Below are 20,281 nucleotides of genomic sequence, written 5' to 3'. Positions count from 1 at the left end.
ATTTCATGGGCTACTGTTTTCCTGCAACTAAATATTTTCTGCTTTTAACGCACATCAGGCAGAACTGTTGTATTAATCAGATTTTAGTGCCCGCAGTAATATTCTGGACGGCTGTTCACATCTGACTTGAGTATGTGTGTCCCCGTTGTACCTACCTCACAGTTTCTAATCAAGATAGTATAATAAGACATTTTCAACGGTCTTTCTGGAAATTCTCTGGAAAAAAGTTTCAGCTTCTTTCGACTCTGAAATATTACTCGCCGTGATGGATGTTCAAAGGAAAATACCAGTGAAAATCCAGTATTTCTCTTATCAAAAATACGGTCTATTGGCTCAGAGAGTCATAACATTCCAGCAGAACACAGGCCTTCCTCTCCACTTCCCAGGATTAGCGCTGTGATCCGCGCCTGCTATTAGATTACTGCGATGTGCCACCGACATCTGGGTGTACGTACGTCATGCTAAGTGCTTGTAATTCCCAAAATATTGATACAACAGAAAAATCAATTATCTTTTCTGCTTCGATTTGCTCACCCACTTACAACACCTAAATATTTTGACTCTGAAGACAATTGCAGTGAATTGCATGAAAAATATGCAGTGATCACTCATTCTGTATTTTTTTGTCAACCTGTCATGAGCAATGATCTCAGCTGTTGCAGGTTTGCAAAGTTATTTGGCTCCACAAAGCTAGACACACCCATATAATATCAGAAAAATATACAAAATATGAAAAACTATACTTTTCTTGTCTCACTGAAAATCCCTTACTGTTATAGGTTTAGAAAAGTATTTCTGGGATGTTTTTCTAATTGTTTTTCTGGCTGTTGTATCAGTAAAATTCATCATCCATTTTTTTTTCATTACATAGAAGAGTTAAATTTCAATGGCACATGTAAACCATTACTGCCTTATTTACTACTGGCCATGTGTATAAATGATACTGAAGGTTTTAACATTAAATTAATGTTTTTTATTTGTAAATGTCTGTGTTTTAGTAGTTTATGTTCTTTAAAAAAAAAATACAACCCAAGGACACTGGTTACTTGTGGTAATTTTTCCATCTTAAGCCTCAACTGAAACATTACCTTAATATTTGATTGAACTTTTCTTAACCTCCAGTGCCAGCGCTGGAATTAGAGCACCAAACGGCAAAGCGTTAAGAATTCCACTCCCTGTAGACTGTCCCTGATCCCGAAGAAAACACTGGGCTTGATTAATCAGGGTCACTTTAAGAGCCCGTGTTTTTGAGGAAGTCTTCACTAAATGAAATACGGACTTGTGCTCATACAGACTAGAAGCGAGGGATGAAGGAATGTGAGCCAAGAACAGTTTTCCCCCTGAAAGGAGAGAAGGAGGATGACATTTTATCAATTTAGAAAAGACTCAGGTTGACTGACTACAGTTAACATAGACGTAGCTGTACTTAGAGAAAGGGATTCACGTCTAAATAAGTTTCATGTTTTTGATAAATACAGTGCCTTGCATAAGTATTCACCCCCTTTGGACTTTTCTACATTTTGTCATGGTATAACCACAGATTAAAATTTATTTCATCGTGAGTTTATGTAATGGACCAACACAAAATAGTGCATCATTTGGAAGTGGGGGGAAATATTACATGGATTTCACAATTATTTACAAATAAAAATCTGAAAAGTGTTGAGTGCATATGTATTCACCCCCTTTACTGTGAAACCCCTAACAAAGATCTGGTGCGACCAATTGCATTCACAAGTCACATTTGCAAGTCACATAATTAGTAAATAGGGTCCACCTGTCTGCAATTTAATCTCAGTATAAATACACCTGTTCTGTGACGGACTCAGAGTTTGTTGGAGATCATAACTGAACAAACAGCATCATGAAGACCAAGGAGCTCACCAAACAGGTCAGGGATAAAGTTGTGGAGAAATATGAAGCAGGGTTAGGTTATAAAAAAATATCCAGAGCTTTGAACATCTCTCTGAGCACCATAAAATCCATCATAAGAAAATGGAAAGAATATGGCACAACCGCAAACCTACCAAGAGGAGGCCGTCCACCCAAACTGAAGAGTCGGACAAGGAGAAAATTAATCAGAGAAGCAACCAGGAGGCCCATGGTTACTCTGGAGGAGTTGCAGAGATCCACAGCTGAGGTGGGAGAATCTGTCCACAGGACAACTATTAGTCGTCTACTCCACAAATCTGGCCTTTATGGAAGAGTGGCAAGAAGAAAGCCATTGTTGAAAGGGATCCATAAAAAATCCCGTTTGGAGTTTGCCAGAAGCCATGTGGGAGACACAGCAAACATGTGGAAGAAGGTGCTCTGGTCAGATGAGACCAAAATTGAACTTTTTGGCCTCAATGCAAAACGCTATGTGTGGCGAAAACCCAACACTGCCCATCCCCCTGAGCACACCATCCCAACAGTGAAACATGGTGGTGGTAGCATCATGCTGTGGGGATGCTTCTCTTCAGCAGGTACAGGGAAACTGGTCAGAATAGAGGGAAAGATGGATGGAGCCAAATACAGGGAAATCCTTGAAGAAAATCTGATGCAGTCTGCAAAAGACTTGAGACTGGGGCGGAGGTTCATCTTCCAGCAGGACAATGACCCTAAACATACAGCCAGAGCTACAAAGGAATGGTTTGGATTAAAGAATGTTAATGTCTTAAAATGGCCCAGTCAAAGCCCAGACCTCAATCCAATAGAGAATCTATGGCAAGACTTGAAGATTGCGGTTCACAGACGGTCTCCATCCAATCTGACTGAGCTTCATCTTTTTTGCCAAGAAGAATGGACAAACCTTTCCATCTCTAGATGTGCAAAGCTGGTAGAGACATACCCCAAAAGACTTGCAGCTGTAATTGCAGCGAAAGGGGGTTCTACCAAGTATTGACACAGGGGGGTGAATACTTATGCACCCAACAGATGTCAACTTTTTTGTTCTCATTATTGTTTGTGTCACAATAAAATTTATTTTGCACCTCCAAAGTACTATGCATGTTTTGTTGATCAAACGGGAAAAAGTTTATTTAAGTCTATTTGAATTCCAGTTAGTAACAGTACATAATGGGAAAAAGTCCAAGGGGGGTGAATACTTATGCAAGGCACTGTAATTGATCAATTCACATTTACGATACCCCAACAGGAAAAGATTCTTCACAATAATCATGAAAATGATTGTAGATGAAACCACAACTCCACCCCCTGATTTGTCTGATATGAATGAATCACTGTAACTATCAACAACCCATGACATCTAATTATTTTGTACATAGGTCTACTCTGCATTCTTCCATGTGTGTCTAAGTGGCGTCCAGCCCTGAATTGAATTACAATCTGCACCTCAATGAGCTCATGTAACTATCTGAAGGTCCCATTTGGGTTTGGAGCTTCATTTCATTTGAGGACAGCCAGCTATAGAAAACATGCCTGAAGGGTTGGAATCTTATCCCGATCTGTGTCAAAGAGGCCAAGTGGGCCACATGAAAAATGTATCCCCCTGACAATACACACAACCCGTCTTCCGTGGTGATGTCTTCGATTCAGGGTGGCGCTAGGGTTGGGAAAACTCTGCATGCTGTTTGTGCAGATTATGAACTGCTTTAAAACCTCCACAGGGATCTGGAGAAAGGGATCACAACTCGTAAATGAATCAGAATCACTTCACTGAGTTAATGCTTTAGTCTCCGCTTCACCTTTATTAGTTTACTACCAATGTCTATAGTACATGAAGCTTTGTTTTTCAGACAACCCAAAGAGATCTTCTCTTCAAAATCTATTAAAGCAATACATGGGTAAAACATGTAGATATATATGTAATGTGATACAATATTAAATAGTTTTCACAAAATCACATTATGAGCTGGTGAAATGAAAAGCTCGCCCTCAACACATGTTTTCTTCTCCTTTGGTGGCATGGCAGTAGGATTTAAGAGCATGCATCGCCCTTGGAATCAGTTTTGAGATTCCCAGTTAATCATTATTTCTTTCTTTATTGACTTCATCGCCTGAAAGCTTGGATTTGTTGGTGTATTTTATTGTTGGCTGTCCCTAGTGTCCTGTAGATTTCCCAGCTCCACATTTTCCCACTGAACACAAACCACATTTGGCGTGTGCTCTGCTGGTGGAGGCTCAGAGTCTGTTTCTCTGGCAGATAGTTGAAATTCTTCTGCTTGAACATCCTTAGCCTCAGGCAGCAGTTACCTCTCCCCCAGACTCATAAGCAGTTCAGGGCTTCCCTCCAGTTTGAAGGCTAATACTACCTAACATATGCCATTTGGTTGGGGGCGGGTTATCCCAAGTACCTGTGTAACAACACTTTTAGACACAACAGTATAAAGTTAACAATGAAGTTAAATAGTCTCAAACGTTTAAGATTATAATGCCGGATCACGGTGTGCATAATTTTTACCAGTTAATAAAGTTCAACAAATTCACCAAATCCCTGTAAACACATTAGCCTGGTTAGTCCAGAGGACAAAATGTACAATGCAGTCAGCAAACAGAACAGCTTGTACGCTGAGTGGCCTCAGTGGGACCCACAACTGTTTTCTCAAACTCTCTACCTGTCAGGATAAATGGAGAGTAGCTGCCCGAGCCCTCCTGTATTGGAACAACTTTCTAGCCCATGAGCTATACACCAATGAAGATGGGTTTTCAATAAGACAATCATCTTGCAACAAGATGGGGATTTGAATAGTTGTGTTAGTGATTAAATTAACATCTTGAGATATAAAACAGATCATAATTCATGAAAACCTTTCACCACAAGTCTGAAGCCTCTTAAGATGTTTGTGAGTCCATATTGACCACAAGCCTGAGGTGGAAATATTTACCTCTTATTCCTGAAGGTCTCTCACTTTATCATCTCCACTGAATCCAACATTTCTGCCTTTTTTTATTTGTTTTCATTCATATCACTCTCAAGGCCTCTTTTTTTTTGGAATACACAAACTGTAGGACTCATCAGCTTGTTTGTATTCCCTGCAGGGGTGAAGAGATCGTTCAAAATGCTCTATTATCTTGTAGAAAAATATAGTGCAGCAATAATTAAGTTATTTAAAAAGTCTGAATGTTAATGTGTCAGCAGGAAAGGTCTTGGATGACAGATTTAAATACATTACCAAGCTTAGTCTCTCAATGTCTCCATTTTCAAATTAATGTGGTCAGTGCTGCAGTCAATATGTGGATAGTTTTTATTTTTCACTTCAATACATATTTGGCTAAATGAATCAGATAATTTTTTTATGTTGTTATAATGCAAATAATTATTGGTACTGAATCGTAACTGAAGCAGTAATGCCATTAAAGCACTGCTTTAATGGGAAACTTACCTCAGTTTGGTCTCTTTTTCAGATCCACTCTGCAGAAAGCCGTCGCTGGCCTGAGAGCCATTGATGGTGAGGAGACAGACTCCTTTCTGTCAGCCCCTGCTGTTCAACAGCTCAGCCTGGCCTCAGGCAGCTTCCTACTGCTTTGTCAGGCTCAGCTTAAGCAGATTCATGATTTACAGCAGCAGCACAGCAGGGAGCTCAGGTAAGAGAGAAATCACTGTCTGCTTGTGTCGAAGTGCTGTCAGGGAGTGTAGTGGAGAACAGTGGTCAATGAAAGTGGTGTGTGTGTGTGTGTGTGTAGGAGCCCCCCCAACAACTTTCAATCCTTTTAGAGCTGTCTTATGGACCCATAGAGGAAAAAATGGTTGGTGATAATTATTGTTAAGTTTTATTTTTATGAATTCTAGATTTGGAAAATGTTAAAGACCACAGACATACTGACAGATTTAACTGATTTTTAATCTTATAATCTTCAGAGCGCACACACTACATGATTTGGCCACAACGTCAGACCACACACTTGCCGTCATTAGGATAAGATTTCACAGAGGTGATTCCAGAGACTCACAGAAACTCAAGATATCAATCAAATTTCAAATCAATCAATCAAGATCAAGATATCTTCTTATACATTTTGCATTCGGAACTGGAGGTGAATTGGAAATGTCAGAGCCGATAATCATAAATATCAAACATGCTTGATATTTACAATTGGAGATCGGGGAGACTCTGTGGTATTGATATTATTTTGTAAACCCCTCACACTTCAGGATTGTCTGGGCTGCTAAGAGATACTTAGATTTTCTCAACAGTAATAATTGTATTTATATGACGTTGTATTACATGCTGATCCTCCTGTCTGTCAGACACATATGTAGCAGTCAGGAATGTTAGCCATCCTCATGCTATGTCTGATGGATAGGGCGTAGTGCGCCTAAAGACAACGTCCATCTATTTTCACAAGTCCTTCAATGTCACTGGCCTCCACACACACATTGATGGTCCTATGCAAGACGGACCACCAACACTTGAAACAGTGGTCAACTTTCTGCGTATCTTCATGACCTTTCAAATTACACAACACAAAAGATGAAACGTGGCGGCGGCTATCCGTACGGGTCACACCAAGGACTCCTATGGCTTGGGGGGTTAGCATGGCGCTCCCTTTGCTTCACCCCTCACTGTGTGCCCTCTTCCCCTCTGGCCTCTGGACAATGAGCCTTTCTGGGGGCTTTCCAAGGACCAACACAGCCATTTAACCCCTGGCCTGACCTCGTGTCAGACTGAGGTTTAGTGGAGGTGAGAGAAGAGCCACACGCCAGACCACTGGTGACTGTAAGGTATTCGGATATGGTTTCATAAGTTGTCTTTACAAGGTGTAAGTTAGAATCTGAATGACATTTTCTTCATAAAGTGCCTCTATTTTGGACAGATCACTTATGTTTAAGGTATTTAACTGAGCAATAAAAATCTCCTTCCCCTTACTTCAAGCATCTTGTTGGAAAACAAGTGTCTCAACCACACCATATGCATAAAACAAATGTTTGTGTGTGTCCTCGGGTGATCCCGTATGACAGAGAAATCCTTAAAAAGTTTTTCTTCTTTATTTTTTTTCTTCTCCTAACTTAATTCTGTTATCTCTCTGATCTCATCACCTTGCCACAGAACAGTGTAAAATAGTTTAAGAAACAAGCGGAGGGGTTAATGTCGTAAAGCAGAATGAGCCTATATTGTTTTCTAGAGTAATTGGCTTTAAAGTCAGTATTCATGCAAGACACTCCAATAGATACATACTTACATAGAAAACACAACAGATGTAACATATTAGAAGGTTTAACAATCTAAATGTTCCCCTGCTCTCTTATTCCACTGTTATATATGCTTGTGGTGACCCTGGAGTGAACCAGCAGGTAGAGCGAGGAAGGGTCACTTGTGTCAAAACCCTTTTGGACCCCCTCGACTCCTCTCTCTCTCATCCCACTGAGGACGAAGAGCTAGGTCTTTGTAGAGAAGAAGCTGGACTACCTAAGGCTACTGGCTTCCAGACTGGCTGAGTGTTGAAGCGTCTCTGGCCCCTCGGGGTTGAGGATTGGGCGGGGACGGGGGGCAGCAGATCCAAGCATTGCTAATAGATTCATTAAGTTTCCATTGAGGTGGCTTTGTAGTCAGTTTATCCCCTCAATGAAAGAGACATTATATGGTATTAGGGCACACACAGTGCAGGGAGGCTGCTCACACAAACAAACAGACACTCAGTGCACTTACCTCCACTGGCCTATCTTTTGGACCTCGAATTTATTTCAAAGAGCTTCCATTCAGTTTGTTCAAATGTTTTACTCTTACATTTTTTTTAATACATTTTTATTAAAGTGTAGTAAGCAAATATACTGATGTTGTCTCATGTGCAGTTTCTTTATTGAAGCTTAGATTAGGAAATTTGATGTACACTCAAAACACAATACAGTTTTGCTACTCACACACACATTAATGAAGTGCATTTATGTTCAGCCCTTTTGCACAAGCACACAGACTAGAGGAGATGGGGATCAAACCACCTTATGGTCAGTGGATGAACTGATCTATGTCCTGAGCCATAGACACAAACAAATGAAAGCTTTTAGATTGGAAAACTTGCATTAATATGTATTAATGCGTTCTTTGACTGCATAATCAGGAATCTCATATTTATCATAAAAGAGGCTCTGTCCAGTCAACATGAGTAAGCATGACTGTGACTAATATAGACTGTAGCTAAGATAGGTTGTCATTCAGATTTTCATTAGTACCTCCACTTGTGCTGCAGCGGCTGCAGATATCCTAAACAGAATGAACATCCCTTCCTAAAACATCGTGTTTATGTGTGTTCACAGTAATGCCTCAACTCCCCTGGATGCTGTGAAAAGATCCTGTCGACACTTCACTGAGACTCTGAAACTTGCTGTGGACCAGAGGTCGGCTCACGAATACAGCGACACCGTTGTGTCTTTATGCCAAACAATGCTGGAGGAAACACTGGACATGGACAGTGCTGCTCTTAAAAAGCTTGCTGAGCACTCAGAAATTTTGTCCACTGAAAAACCTCCACCAGTCATTCCAAACAGGAACAACACCAGCTGGACATTAGAGGAGAAGTTGTCCTTCAGTCATCTAGGCCTTCACTCCTCGGCAACGATGGAAACAACCACTTCCTCTCAACTTAAAGTGGCTCCTGTGTCCAACCATCAAGGCCTGGACTCCAAAAAGTAAATCACTAATTTACTTTTGCCTAGTGTGAACCTCAAAGGAGAGGTGGTGTGAATCCATCATATCCAACACTATGCTTTTAGAAACGAATCAATGAGTTGAGTTTGTTGTGTATTGACAGTGTCCACATTATTCCTGGATATATAATTGTAGACTGATTTTTTTATATAATACTTTTCATAGCAGCTGAGCATTTTATTAGTTTCTGCTGCGGAGCATTTGTCATCATTGAAGCCTCCTCTACTTGATTTACAGCACAAGATGTTGAGCATTCTCTTCATTTTAACACGCAGCTTCATCATTAACACTGCACTATCTTTGGGAGGACAATAGATCTTTGATATGAAGGGTGGCTCTGGACAGGCTTAAACCCTCCTGCGCTCCAGATGTCTGCTCATGGATAAATTTATGTTTTGAGAGGTGCTATGACATCATATACATATCCCTCACTTTGTCTCTGCATGTGTGTGTGTGTGTGTGTGTGTGTCCTTTGTGGAGCAGCACAGCAGCAGTCGTGATTCAGCAGCGGTGGAGGAAGTACAGACAGAAATGTGGGAACATCAGCAGCCCCCCCACAGCTGAGAAGGGAGGTGAAAGAGGAGGAGATGGAGGAACGCCAGAGTCAAGACCTTCTGATGTTGACAGAAGTGTTGTTGGCCAAGATTATGCAGCAACTATCATCCAGGTAAAGCTGTTGGAATTCTGTCAAATATATGGATGTTTATGTCGTCTGATTTACAGAAGGATAAATCCAGTGACTAGTTGAAGTATATTTAAAACGTTATAGGATTTTACTTTCCACAGACCTGTAGCATAAACTGTGAGAATAATTAATTCAATTCATCAAAAAGTCAATATTTGCAGACCAAACTGCTGTTCAGAATGGACATTAATTATACTATAAGTTGCCAATATGTAAATTAAAACCTCACCAGCTACAGCTTCACGTTTGTGGCAGAAGGTTAAAGTCACTTTCACACCGTGGAGATCTGCAAAGTTTCACTTTCACCCTCGTACATCCATCTTCCGGCCTCATACGTGCTCTGGAGGTTTATTCAGCTAATCCTCTGCACAGGCGTGAGCTGCCGTTCTAAAAAACATGCTACTCAACACTTAGCACAAATCCCCTCTCAACACAAAAAAGTGTTTGATGAGTCCTTCAGGGCTCTCTAAGGTACAAGGGGAGGTGACTGGTGCAGTAGGGAAGTGTGTATCCATGTTGGGGTTGTGATTAATCAGATTCCAAAGAAGTGTGGTATTAAGAGTTCCAGGATTCCTGCTCGGTGCAGCTTGAAGTGAAGTGTGCCCCCCCCAGCCCATTGGGAATTGGAGGATTTAGAGGCACACTGAAACTCCATTTGTCTCGGAACAGCCCGGAGTCACGCAGAGTTCAGACAGCAGAGTTCTCGGCAATTAAAAGAGGGGTTAACATGTTTTATCTCCCTAATGGGATAACACACAATATTTACGTTTGCTCCTTGATTCATGGAGACGTTTCAGCTTTAACTTTCTTTGGGTACCTCCAGGCGTCCTGGAGGGGCTTCGCTCTGAGGAGGAGGCTTGAAACTGCTCTGGCTGCTGTCACATGGCCCGACAGCGGAGAGGACGAAGCCTTTGAGGAGGTAGACGTGGATGGATTTGTCTTTGATGAGGTATGGACACAAGTTCATGTGCTAGTCACTACCGTGGTTCAGTAATCCCCCAACCCTTGCCCCAACAGACACACAGACCTGCAGAGAGGCTGATTCAAAGATACCTAAAAATATACTCTCCCTCTCAATACATACACAAACAAGCACATAGGAAGATATATAAAGATACATGCAAAGACACATAAACATCTGTGTATACATTACATATTGAAAAAAACATAAACACTTACAAGACATAAACCTGCAGACATGCAAATATGGACACAAAAACATCATAATACCAATAAACACATCACATACAAAATACACAACCATAACCTCCTTCCACTATTATATATGCTACAACATATATAGAGAACAGCATGTTATATATTATATATAATATTACATGTTTGATTCTGAAGGCACTCATTTTGGTTCACCAGTTGCTGGCTAGAAATGTAGTGTATATAATATTGCTGCTAATATACAAAAAAAATATTTTTATTTACACAAAGGCAGCACTGGAGAAGCACTGGACATTGCCACTTTCTGAAGAATCATCTTCCAGATATCATCATGGTCCCGAGCAGCCACTTTCTCTGAAGGTGAACTTACTGTTATTTTTAAAGCTTGGTGGAGGGGAGCTGTTGTGTGTGTGGCATGTGCATTTTGGGATTTACCAGCCCCATGTGTGATATCAGTGGAAAGACCTTTTTTACTCACCTGGCCCCTTTCTCATCTAACTTCGGTTCCAGAATTTGTCTCACATTCCCTGATTGTCCTTTAAATTTATTCTCTTGAAAAACAAGATTTTCCTGGAGGACGGTTGCTCAGCACCAGCAGATGTCATTTTTCACACGACTGGCTGTCATGTTTTTTTTTCCTCCTCGCTTTACCTCTTGTTGGATCTTTTCTTTGGATCAGGCTCAGCGCTGTACATCATGGTAGCTGGTGTAGGCCCGCTGATGTGGTGCAGCTGCTGTCATGGCCAGTTTCAATGCGTTGACAGTGAGGTAAACATCAAAGAAGGGGATGAACAATTTATCGCTTAGAGCAAGAGAAAATGGGACCTAAAGAGTAATTAATTTAGTGGATTTGACTAACATATGAGTGTTCCGTCAGACCTCAAATGAAAACATGCACTTTTGTTTAAATGGGACTGAACATTATGGGATACATTGTATTTCATTTTTGCTCAGGTATACTAAAGACTCCATGTTGTCTTAACAGAGTTAAACGTCTATTTTCCCTTGTAGAGCATCAGCATGGCAGCTTTACACACCTCAGATTAGGATTCACTTTTCACTCAGACAAGCAGCTGCCAAGTTCCCTATGTTAAAAATAATGATTTTAATATAGAACCACTTTTATATGATTAAAACTCTTTTTGAAACTAGTGTGAAGATTGGCTGCTGTACACACTTTTTTGTAAGATGCAAGATGTTAAGGAGACTATGATTAAGGGACTCCAGATGTAAATTAGCTTGAAGCTATAATATGTTATAGTTCATCAACTGGTTACATTTATGTTTTCAACTGTCTAATCTCCCTTTCAAATAAATTAAAGAAACAAACGAGAATTGAACTCAATAGAGCACATATCTCCGCCAAGGCCCAACAGCCTTATGAAACCACATGTGAATTCATGATACTCCGATTTTTATTTGGACCTGCACCAAATTTCACACACTCATAAATATCAATCCCCTTAACATGTCCAATGAATAAAGAAAGTGGGAAAAAGTCTATATCCAACCCCAGATGCTCACCAAAATGTAATACTCATTCAACTCATTTAGTAATTGCTGTGTAATATCCTGCTAACTAACAACAAACGCACATGAAAACACAACCTCCTTGGCAGAGGTAATACATATTGAAAATGTACTCAAAAAAAGTAACAAGAACTGTGACTAGTGGCTGACAGTGATCGGTGTGTGTTTCAGCCTCCTGGGCCCTTTCCTGAACCCTCCCAGTACACACTCCCATCAACACCCTTATGGAGGTCGAAGCAGGCCTGGGTGGCAGGAGAACAAGTGGACTCCACAGGGATGAAGGTTTCACCAGAGAGTTCTATCAGGTAAGTAAACCCATGGTCTGATTATTCACTGTAATTGACTGCTAAGAACTACAAGTGTTAGTCATTCACCACTTGATCTCTATCTCACACTGTTTTTATACATTTTCTACAATATTTGAAGCAGAGAGATAATTCATCTTCACGTGGAGTGTGAACAGTGTTTATTGGTACGCCTTTATGGATTTCCAAATAATGCTGTGAGTTTGCACATAGTAGAGACCCAAATACAAAAAATATTTTTTTTGCAAGTCACATTAAGCTCCTGGACAAACTGTAGGTGTGACCTGGATTCCGCCTGTTCCCAATTTTGCTTTACCCGACTACCATATGACGCAGTGACTTTATAATGTCATTTGCATTTGACTAAAGCAGTATACTTCTGCGATTTGCTCTAGTGCCACAGTGCAGGTGACATACAGGTACATGTATTACTGAGCAATAAATCAACATGAGAAACACATTATTGAACTGATAAACAATCAATGCTCAAAACCAGAGGAAGAAAAGGGAAGAGAATGAACAGATTCCTGTCCCTAGCTGAACAGACATTTTTGTGAATCAACCAGGTGATTATTTTTATAAAATTAGATATACATTGACTTCAATAAAATCATAATGATTTATGTCAAAATTTGATCCATCTTCCGCAACATTGTCCACAACGTAGCATTTAAGCAAAAATCAAACCAGGTACCAGTGAACAACATTAAGTTGGTAAAGACTGTTGTAAAAAAGATAAAATAAAAATGCCTCTTTATCAGTACAGTACAGATACTATTATCACTGATTTTACATATATGATAAATAAAATAAAATGTGTGGGAATATTTGAAAATGAATGCATTAGTAATCTATGTTATCTTTCAAACACAATTATCTCTTTGTTTTCAGAAGCAAATCTCCTGTTTCGACTGCAGCGCTCAGTGGTCTCTCTGCAAGATCAGAAAAGATTGTGCAAGAATGGTAAATCACCTACGTGTGTGTTCGCCTGTGTGTGTGTGTTTGTGTGTATGCATTGTAATTCCATGAATGGGATTATATGCACCATTTCTGTCCACTTTGTCTCCAAGGGGGTTCCAAGACAGCAACACAGCTCTTCTGATGCTCAAGAGAGCTCACAAGATGAGTTCCAAGAAGCACCAGCAGAATAAATATCGAGGTGAGTGTGTCATATTTCTGTTTTTTGTACTTTTTTGTTAGCAAAACACGATAAGGCACATTTTAATATTATGAAGGCAGATCTGAAGCTCTTTTCTGTCAGTCTCCTCAATCCTGACCTTTAATCAGCAAATATCCCCATCACACACAATATGGAAGGTACTGCTGTTATGACATAAACTCATTTTCTAAAAGAAAAAAAGAAAAGTCCACACTAATTTATGCGCCTTGTCCATATCATTCCTTTTCCTTCAACTGTGCTTCAACAGCAGCGAACCTTTCCACCCCATGTATGTTAATGAGCCATAACAGACAGCAGAAGCCAGGGCCTGTCGCCTCTTATTGGGCCTTATTTGAGAGCCTGCAGAGGAAATAACGATCGCCAAGAAACCTCTTGACAATTCATCCCATGATGACTTTCACTCATTGTAGTGGTTGACTGCAGCTGCGTTGAAAGGTGACCTCACCTCTGCTCTGCTCCAAGAAACAGTAGTCCTGCCATGGTTATCATGCCATGGTCGTGTAGACGGCCGCTGCGCTTTGATCACAATTGCGAATGCATGATTCCAATAGCAGGGCTCTTGTCATCTTGCTCCACCGACACACAGGTCTATGTCAGCTGTAACTCTTAATGGCGTCTGTCTCAGTGGAACCAGAGCGCTGCTCTAATATTTTCCGAATGTTAGGTTCAAGGTTTTCTGATTCTGGTTTTAGGCCTGCCTTGTCCTTCTTTGACCCGCCTTTTCTCTCTCTCTCTCTCTCTCTCTCTCTCTCCTAGATCCCTCCGTCTGCCTTGCATTGTTCAGAAACTGCAACTACCAGCAGGCTCCAATGGAAGCACGAAACAGGCCTGCCCCGAACAACAGAAATCATGTGAAAGGTAGAATTCAGGACATGCTACACATTTGGTAACCGTTTAGCAAGACCGGTAAATACCGCTTTTATTGAACCATCTGTAGAGATTAGAGCCGCATTTCACAAATCATGCAACATGCAAAGTGCAAGTGGCAATAGATAATTTCCTGACTACTAACTTTGACATGTTGAACTAATCAAAGCACACAACATACTTGTTGTCCAAGCAGAAGAATGTGAGGGCCCAGCAGGACTATGAGTAAGGGATCATTTCATCTCTCTTTGAAGTTTTGGAAATGTCTTCATTGGTCATAATAACACTATATTCACCATAGATGGTGAGATCTGTGAAGACCGCAGCCTTTTGTCTCAATGATCTGAAATTCCTCGTCTTTAGTGAGTTCTCCTCAAACATTTCTACTGTCACTCTTTATTGTGTGTGCTGGACGCTGTGTTCAGAACTTTTTATTAACTAACTGTGGTAAAGAGAGAAGTTAGAAAACGTTGTGTTCTGTATTTTTATCTGCAATGAAAGTTTATCCCGTAGTCAAAGTTTTTCATAAAATGAAACTGAACTTGTTTTATTACTGTTCATGTTTTATACATAACATGTCGCCTATTTCAGAGGTCTTTTAAGCAATCGACACAATCTTCAGACCCAAGCTCACGACTTTTCAAGATAAGTAATAATCCCACAGTTTGACCCAGTTGCTGTTGTGGTTTATCAGAGACGTTGAAGACATTTTCAACCTGGACCACAGACTGAAGGCACACTACCCAACCCCCAATTAAATTAAATTGTATTGATATTGAACGTATCACATGTCCAAACCTCAATAATTGACACTGCATTTCCTCCTTATGACACACTTGTTGGAAGTGTAAAGCTGACATGAGGAACAGTTGAAATGACAGACAGACATGGTACTTTGGGTACAACCAGCTACCAACTGATTTTAAGTTACGATGATTTGTTTCCTGAGGACTCTCTTCCTATTGTTATGGAGTAAGAGGCTTCAAACAAGTCTATAGGTTGACTGTAATGTGAAGTGCACTGACGGAAACGTGTCTCTCTCTCTCTCTCTTTCTGCTGTTGCCTCCCGTCCTGCCCTGAAGTGCAGAGACGTTTTGGAGTTGTGACATCCACGGTCAGTTAAAAAGGGAGGGAAGAGCTTTAGGCAATGCAGCAGGGGGGACGGGGGAAGTTGCTTTTTATCAGGAGGGCCTGTCACCATCTTTCCTCTGCACCCCACCCAACACTATTCCATCAGGATCAAGGCCTCATGTCCAGAGAGCATGACGCTCGCGGTCATCCAGCTGTCAGAGGGACGCTGCACCAACAGTGTTTGCCAACAGGCAGTGAAGTGACTGGTCTCTCACTGGGCCAAGTCCCACGCTGCCATAAGCATGAGATACTCCCTGCTTAGCTTTGGATAAATAGAGTATGTTTATTTGTCATTTCATTTAATTTTACAGTTTAAAAAGAAATGGAACAAATTGTACCTTCAACTCTGGGATCATTTTCAGTCCATTTAGGTCATTGGTTTGTGGAATAGTTGCGAAGTTGTCCTCTTGTTTCTCTCAGCTGATTCATCGCTGTGTAGCTTAAATGGTAAATGGTTTTGTATTTATATAGCGCTTTTCTAGCCTTGATGCCAGGCGAACTTAGCCCCGCCCACAACATTTTCGGTCGGGAAGTTCGGTCTGGAATCGCTCCATTGGGGAAAAATTATACTCCGAACAGAAGCTGTTCGGACCAATCACATTGTCAGGGCGGGCTTTATTCGATGATGGACAGATAATCAACCATAGATATGTGATCAGCAGTTACGTAATCAACTACGTCATCAAAGAGCGCTTGGGTTGACTTTGTTTTCCACAAACATGCCTGCCGCTTGAGAGCTGAGATGTGTAGATGCTGCCATTGAGTCTGTTTTAGAAGACATCGACAGCGCATTCACTTTGAAAGAGGAACAGAGAACGTGGAGGCGACGCCAAATTACCGTGCAGCGCTAATAATATCACCCGTTGATCCAGTAGTATTCAAGCATATATTTACTTGTTGCTCCAACATTAAGCAACAGCGTCCCAACATTTGTCTGTTTTGGTGTTGTCTTTATACAACATGTGCCGAGGATCATACAACTCGCTGCACTACTCCAATTCAATTATTAATTTAATGTCATCCATGTTGAAGAACTTCTCCGCTGTTTGCTCCGTTAAATGTCGGGTGTCGAGGGTAAATTACGTATTCTCCACTCAAGCCTATGTGGAGAATACGTAGCCCCCCCCTCTCTCTTTTATCTTTATCACTGCTTGTGTGGCTGTAGTGGATGGGCAGAGGGGGACATTTAATAATGTCATTGGTAAAATTAAAACTTCAGGACAACAGAAGGGGAATTCAAAGTATGGCATGCATATTGATAATTTATATCATATAAAATATGTCCTCAATATCGTTTAAAATCATTTTCAGTTTGTTTCCTGGCGCGATACGCTCGTGTCAAGCGCAAAAAATAGACTCGATGCCGAAACGATTGCTTCACGGCGCTAGGCAGCCTTGGCGCAGCGCGACGCTTAAGCCTCCGGTGTGACCAGCACAAAGGTTTAACATTGGAGTGGATGGGAGCCAGCTGTTATTTTAGGCTTGGCGCTGCGCATGTTAAATGTACAAGCTACTGGATGATCTGAATTTCCCTTGGGATTAATAAAGTATCCATCTATCTATCTAATCGTAATTTGGCGTCGCTTCAGCGTCCGGTGTGAACCCGGCGTGAGTAAATAACTCACAATGCGTCGCTTAACATACGTCACATACTACGTTGCTCTGATTGGTTGTAGGTTTATCCAATAGAGCGAAGAGGCATTTTATTTCCTGGTTCGAATGAAACACGCCCCATAATCACAGCCCAATGGAGCGGTCTCAGACTCACATTCTGACTAGAATTGTGAGTATGACAACGTCAGGCTAGCACTTTTCTAGTCTTGATGACCACTCAAAGCGCTTTACAGTACAGTTTTACATTCACCCATTCACGCACACAGTGCATCTATTCGCAGCACTTTGTTATTGTATGGGGGGCCATTCAGGGTTCAGCATCTTGCCCAAGGACATTGCGACATGCAGATGGGTCAGACTGGGGATCGAACTGCCGACCTTCAGGTTGGAGGACGACCACTCTACCCCTCAGCCACAGCCGCCCTTAAGATCAAGCAAATGCTCCATGTTTTTAAAGAGACTGATAACTTTTTATTGTTTTCAGTACATGTCAGTCCATGTCTAAAGTTACACCATAAACCAATAATTTGGTTGATTGCAGTGGATTTTTTCCCATTTGGAATCATTCAGCAGATAAATTGAGGCTGAATATGGCAGAAAAATTATGTTATCAAGGGTTTATTTTGACCTGCAGGCGTATTATGCCAATTCAACACTGTTTCCTGACGTTGGAATCATGTATGAAGGAGCACAACACTTCCATCGATAAGCTCTCAGCCAGCTGGCGGTTCAGGATCGACTCCATCCAATTCACCTATTGAGTTACAACAATATTCCCAGTTCTGTTTCTTTTCAGTATCCTTATCTCTCCCCTTCACTGTTGCCTTGATAATTAATCAAACAGGACTGATGTTCTAAAGGAATGAAGCGAAGCAGCTACATTAACTGATAAAATAACGGGGCTCCGTACGTTACCCTTCCCTCTGCTCAATGCTCATTGTCCTTGGCCGGTTTTCTGATCTGAAGCTGAAAACGTCAACTAGCTTGGTTCTAGCGGAGAGAACTCTTGCTGCCTTTTTAACAGAGTATCCTAAAGGCGGTGTCAACACTGGCATCGCCGGTGATGTGTCGGAAACTGGCTCTCGGTGCGGTGGTCCTTTGTAAAGGGGCCCAGGCCAGCCTCCCCTCTCGCTTCCCTGGTCCTGACCTGTGGAAAGCACCCCCTCCTCCGGATCCATCCCCAGTGCCCGGGGCCTAGCCAGCCCAGCCCGGCCCAGCCAGCGCTCCCCGACAGGGGCTAACATTTCAGGCTTTGACTCAAGCCCCTTCTGGAGGTGATTAGCCTCAAACCCATGACAGATTCTTTCCAAGATATCCGATGCGGCGTGTTTATTTTATCCGGGCTCTTTGTGTGGATGTGCTGGACATGAGTAACCCACTTGAAATGGGTATCGGCTTACATACCCAGAGAGAGAGACAGAGAGGGAGAGAGTGGAGCAGAGCCGCAAGACATTTTCTTTTAAAGGCAAAAAAAAAAGGAAAGAAGAGAAATGCACTTCCCTTTTTCTAGATGATTTGTATTGTCAAGTGTCTTGGTAGTGCAGATCCTGAAGATGTTGTAGGATTCAAAGCACTCCTCCTTGTTTCTCCTCTTACTTTCTACCAGCTCCTTCCACTCAACCCCCCCCCCCCCCCCCCCCCCCCCGACACACACACACACACACGCATCCTTATCTTACTACATTCATTGGGAACTGTCATTGATGTAATGCATCACCTTCCCTACCTAACCTAACTGAAAGCCTTACTTTAACCCTCTAACCAATGTCTTACCCCGCGAACAGCATTTAAACTTATAGGGTCGCCTCAAAGCTGTCAGTCTCCACAAGTAGACCCCACAAATATGGTGAAACAAGACCTAACACACACACACACACACACACAAACACACTGCTCCAACCTTCCTCTTCCATCCAAACTGAGATCAGGCTCCACCAAACATCCGTCCTCCTGTCAGAGGGACACGAGAGTATATATTTTTATTTCAGCCTGGAACCTCTACCTCCCGAGCACTTAACTCGATTTCACACTTCAATTCCGCTACAAAGCTCGACTGAAACACAATCATCTTGTTTATCATCCATCATCCAAAATAACTTAGTGTCAGACTATTTACCACCATTCATATGCGTTCAATTTCACCCCCGTAATCTCCGGGCTTACTTTTATCTCAGGCTGGAGCTCTCTTCTCATCGTATATGTTTGAGGTGCACTGGCACACTCCGAGAAGAAACTCGCTGAGCCAATGTTGTGCTGAGGTGCAGCAGTCTGAGTCACTCACAGAGACAGACGTCCAACTGAAAACACTGAGTTAGTCAAGTTTCAGACACGCTCTGATTCTTCTTCCACTTTGCAAGGTCCATGAAGACAGGATTTCGTGCCATGTTTTCCATCAAAATGGCTTTCAAACCAAAAGCAAAGAATGTAAGGGGCTGAGACATGGATTGTTTTTCTTAGTAAATCTAACGTTTCACAGTATCTAGAGCAGGATGGGTACAAGTAAGTCTTTATTAGAAAAAGTGTTGATTCTGTCAGTTTTAACAATTAACATCATGTGAACTGTTTTTTTCACAAATATATTTGAAAGGATCTCACATAGTTGATGAAATAGTTGGTAAAAAACCTAGTGTTTTAATAGCTTTAACAAATTAGAAGCTTAGCCTATGTAATTAATGGTAAACATTTCTTTAGTCAACAAATAAAAGTATCTGTTTGTTATCTGGCTGTTTGTAAATCCGTTTAAAGTAGTCTTGATATAATAGTCCTCTAACAGCGAATGAGGAGGATTTCAGGACAGAAAATCTGACAATCCTCTCTACAGCCAGGTATGGGTGCGTCAGACGGTCAGCAGCCCAGGAAGTGTTATCTCAAGCTTCACACAACAACATCAGTCACTTTTTGTTTGCACAACTATGACTGCTTTCTAGAGAAGACAGATTATGTGTGGTTGTGTTAAATTGTGTGTTTTTTTTATTATTCCGATTCACATACAAATGAAGTGGTTTAGATAATCTTTTTTACAACCTAATGACTATTAACTTATTGTTTTACCATAGTCTCTATAAACAAGTTTCTACTTAAACCAATCACAAGAGAGCAGGCTTTGGTTGTCTGCAGTTAAACAGACTGTGAGGAGCAAAATAGAAGGAACCCATTGACCGAAATGCATCAGCTTTCGATTTATGTATCTAACTAATTGATCTGCAAT

The 20,281-nt window shown here is 41.3% G+C and overlaps 1 protein-coding gene across 1 annotated transcript in view; it reads left to right on the top strand.

The window, feature by feature from the left end:
- Nucleotides 1-20,281, top strand: part of lrriq1 (leucine-rich repeats and IQ motif containing 1) — a 36,106-nt gene that overhangs the window by 8,839 nt on the left and 6,986 nt on the right. Inside the window, exons 14-22 of the mRNA XM_053427461.1 lie at nt 5,347-5,526; nt 8,195-8,566; nt 9,069-9,252; nt 10,094-10,219; nt 10,717-10,806; nt 12,148-12,281; nt 13,173-13,244; nt 13,352-13,440; nt 14,218-14,319. Of these exons, the coding sequence (XP_053283436.1) occupies nt 5,347-5,526; nt 8,195-8,566; nt 9,069-9,252; nt 10,094-10,219; nt 10,717-10,806; nt 12,148-12,281; nt 13,173-13,244; nt 13,352-13,440; nt 14,218-14,319 (1,349 nt within the window). The remainder of the gene's footprint in view (nt 1-5,346; nt 5,527-8,194; nt 8,567-9,068; nt 9,253-10,093; nt 10,220-10,716; nt 10,807-12,147; nt 12,282-13,172; nt 13,245-13,351; nt 13,441-14,217; nt 14,320-20,281) is intronic.

The sequence above is a fragment of the Pleuronectes platessa genome, chromosome 7 (genome assembly GCF_947347685.1).
Source record: "Pleuronectes platessa chromosome 7, fPlePla1.1, whole genome shotgun sequence".
Classification (NCBI taxonomy): domain Eukaryota; kingdom Metazoa; phylum Chordata; class Actinopteri; order Pleuronectiformes; family Pleuronectidae; genus Pleuronectes; species Pleuronectes platessa.
The sequence above is the reverse complement of the archived record's forward strand: the minus strand, read 5'-3'. Positions and strand labels throughout refer to the sequence as shown.